Raw genomic sequence first — 3,351 nt, 5'->3', positions numbered from 1 at the left:
CATCAAACAGAATAAATACAATGATTTTTTTTTTTTCTGATGAAAGTATAATCACACAACGCACACACCAATCTCAAGAGGTTAACCAACAAATACAATGACTTGTTACACCCAAAAAAATTTATCAAATCCCGCGCCTTAAAATCAGCTTGGAGCATTCCACCCAAAAAAACAAAAGGGTTGGAGCAGAAATAGCCGGACCATGGGAACAGTTCATGGGACATGAAAAGTGAATTGTGTAGTCCTATCAGGGGGGAAGTGAATTATGTAGATGAGTAAGGGTGTTTCAGTCAATAAAAGGGCATTTTTTGTAATTAATGGAAAGAGAGGACTAATCTAGGAACGAAAATCAATACTCTATAAACGAAATCAAAGCAAGGACACCGTAATGGAAGCTCACAGTGACAGCACATCAGAATTCATGAAAAGGAGAGAACAAATGTATGGGCCCCAAAGGTGAGTTAAGTTTTCATCCTTCTCATGGGTTTATGACCGTTTAAACTTTAAACTTTAGAGAGATTTTTTACCCCAAAAAAAAAAACTTTAAACAGATTACCTCCAGACCAAAAGCTTTGGCATCTTCTCCTATCAATCTCTTTCTCTACAATACTGTAAAAACAGATTTTGTTTTTTAATAAAAATACAACACAGAAACAGACACCAGTACACCACTACAGTGCACAACACAAACCCTTCTCTCTCATATTATTGTCTAGAAATCTCCATTCACCACATACCCTTTTCCAGTTTGTTACTACTCTCCCTACTCTCCTTCTCCCTTATTCTCCCTGGGAAAGCTTTCTTCTCCCAAGTTCGAACTCTGTGGCTGATCTCTCGTGCTCTCTCCACCCACCTCCTTGGTTCAACCCTCTTAAGACACCATAAATCTCTCTTTTCTCTGCTCATTTTGGTTTCAATCATGGATTTTTTAGTGCTTGTAGTCCTTATCTTGGCCATGACTGGTTACACAAGTAAGCTCTTAAATTATATGCTTTTTTCTTAACCAAAAAAAAATTATATGCTTTTATTATCTTTTGATTTTAATTTAAGGTTGAGGGTCTAAGTCTCTTTGCATTACATTTTTTTTTCCTGAGATTGTTGTCTTCTCTTATGGATTTTCTTTCCTTGCTTCCATCCTCTGCGATGGATACTGTCAAGGGCTCTTTTAAATGTTTTTTCTTTCCTACTCTTTCCTCTCCCTGCCTCCCCTCTCGTACTCTTCTTCCCCCTTTATGTTGTGTTGCAGGTTTGCAAGGCTGAAAATTGTTTTGATGGTGGTTTTAGACCTTGGTTTTGTCTGTATTTATAGACAAGGAACTCTGTTTTTTTCCCCTCAACTTCTTTATTTTTTTAGATTTTTTTTAGGCAAGATCTGTGGGTTTTGTTTTAGATTTTCTTTTTAAAAATTTTCTTCCTTAGTTTTGTATTGATGTGCTGAATTTGTTTTTCATTTTTATGGCTTTTGGTAGGTGCAAATTGGTGTGTTTGTAGGAGTGATGTGAGTGACACAGCTCTTCAGAAAACCTTAGATTATGCTTGTGGAGCTGGAGCTGACTGCACACCCATCCTCCAAAATGGGGCTTGTTACCAACCTAACACTGTAAGGGGTCATTGCTCTTATGCTGCCAACAGCTACTTCCAGAAGAAGGGTCAATCTCAAGGGACCTGTGATTTTGCAGGCACTGCCCAAGTTTCCACCAATGACCCTAGTAAGCCGAAAACCTTACACCCCTTCACTCACCAGCTCTCTGTACCCTCTGATAATTAGATTACTAACTTTTTTGTTGATTTTTTTTTTCCCTCTTCTTGTGATTCTTAGGCCCTGGTGGCACTTGCACATTCCCTGCAACCGCAAGGTATGATATCACCACCACCACTTCCTCTTTTCTGGGTTCTCTGGATTTTTTATTTTTTATTTTTGGGAAGGTTGGGTTGCGACTTGAGAATGCATGTATTTTCAGTTGGGTTTTTCCCCCTTTGTGGTAATCGATTTGGAGTGTAAATCTGGCCAAGGTTTGCTGATTTTCGTATTATAAGTGGGTTTCAAGGTGGGCATTTAATAGATGCCTCAGAAGAAATACTTTTACTCTCTAAAGATCTTAGTTTTCTTCCATTATTTTTGTTGGATTGAGAAGCTTTAGATGATGGTGGGTTGAAATTTCTCCCTTTTTCTCAGATGTAAAGTCGTAAACTTTTGGTTTTCTGGGTAGATTACCAGATAGATGTTATCTTATTCTTTTAAGGTCTTTCGATCTGGGTTTTTTCACTGGATCAGGTGATAATATTGAGCTTTCAATGGTTGGATTTGTATTTTGTAGTAAGGGTTCTAATTAAATCATTCACAGTAGGGGGAGATGGAGAAGAAGTCTCTGATCTATTACCATTAATGGAGGTCTAATTCTTCATTACATATTCAAGCTTTACAGCTGTCATGATAATAATGCTGTAGCTTTGTCTGTTAATGGTTTTGAGTTTCAGGGTTGGGGCCAAAGTGATCTGATGATCTTCTCTCTTTCTCTCTTCTCTTTAATTTCCTTCTTTTGGTTTTTTTTTTCTGTGATCAGTGCTGCAGGAACCAGTACAACCCCAACAACTGGAACACCAACGACCACAACTCCGACTACAGGAACAACAACACCAACTACAGGAACAACAACACCAACTACAGGAACAACACCGACTACATCTACCACTCCCACCACCAGCACAGGCGGCACAACTCCCACAACTACCAGTGGAGGAATCATAGGAGGGATTGGGTCTGGTTTAGGCCCCTCAGGTGTTGGCATAAACTCAGATACAACCAGTGATGGTGGTCGCCTTTCCTTTCAACAACACAACTTCTTCTTCTTCTTCTTCATATCCCTTTTGCCAGTCTTTTGGTTCTCAGGACTCCATTTGTTGTGGGGTTGAAGAAGAATTGACAAGAGTGTTGATAATGGTGGGTGTGGATGATATGTGACCACACAGTGATAGATTTGGTATGGCATGTGATTCTACACTGCTGTTGCTGATCAGGGTATCATCATCTAGACACATTGGAGTAGTCCCCCACTCTCTCTCTCTCTCTCTCTCTCTCTCTCGCTCTCTGTTAGATTTTTGTTTTCTTCTTCTCTTCTTTCTGTATATTTAGAGAGGCAGCTATTTATTAATTTAATGAGAATATGGCACTCCTCAGCCCACCCTTTCTGAGCTGTTAGCTTGTGAAGTGTGAATGTTGTTGTGTTCTTGGTTCCCTGCCTCTAATGGTTGGGTAGATCACTCTGTCATCATGTTTATCATTTGATTGAATGCTATTGCGTAGAGAGAAAATTTTCAAATAAGAGTCAAATCATGTGGTGTCAAAACACA

General features: G+C 39.1%; 1 protein-coding gene across 2 annotated transcripts; it reads left to right on the top strand.

Moving 5' to 3' along the window:
* The first annotated feature begins 820 nt into the window (after nt 1-820).
* LOC122670416 (PLASMODESMATA CALLOSE-BINDING PROTEIN 3-like) lies at nt 821-2,926 on the top strand. 2 transcript variants are annotated; one of them, XM_043867285.1, is made up of 5 exons: nt 821-971; nt 1,470-1,709; nt 1,820-1,856; nt 2,565-2,631; nt 2,680-2,926. In XM_043867285.1, the coding sequence occupies exons 1-5, from the start codon at nt 920-922 to the stop codon at nt 2,911-2,913; spliced, it is 630 nt and encodes a 209-aa protein (XP_043723220.1). In that variant the 5' UTR covers nt 821-919; the 3' UTR covers nt 2,914-2,926. The 2 variants fall into 2 exon arrangements, with proteins under 2 accessions (XP_043723220.1, XP_043723219.1); XM_043867284.1 differs by lacking the exon at nt 821-971 and adding an exon at nt 1,129-1,171.
* The last annotated feature ends 425 nt before the right edge of the window (nt 2,927-3,351 follow it).

The sequence above is a fragment of the Telopea speciosissima genome, chromosome 8 (assembly GCF_018873765.1).
Source record: "Telopea speciosissima isolate NSW1024214 ecotype Mountain lineage chromosome 8, Tspe_v1, whole genome shotgun sequence".
Lineage (NCBI taxonomy): Eukaryota > Viridiplantae > Streptophyta > Magnoliopsida > Proteales > Proteaceae > Telopea > Telopea speciosissima.
This window is presented reverse-complemented; position numbering and strand designations above follow the sequence as displayed.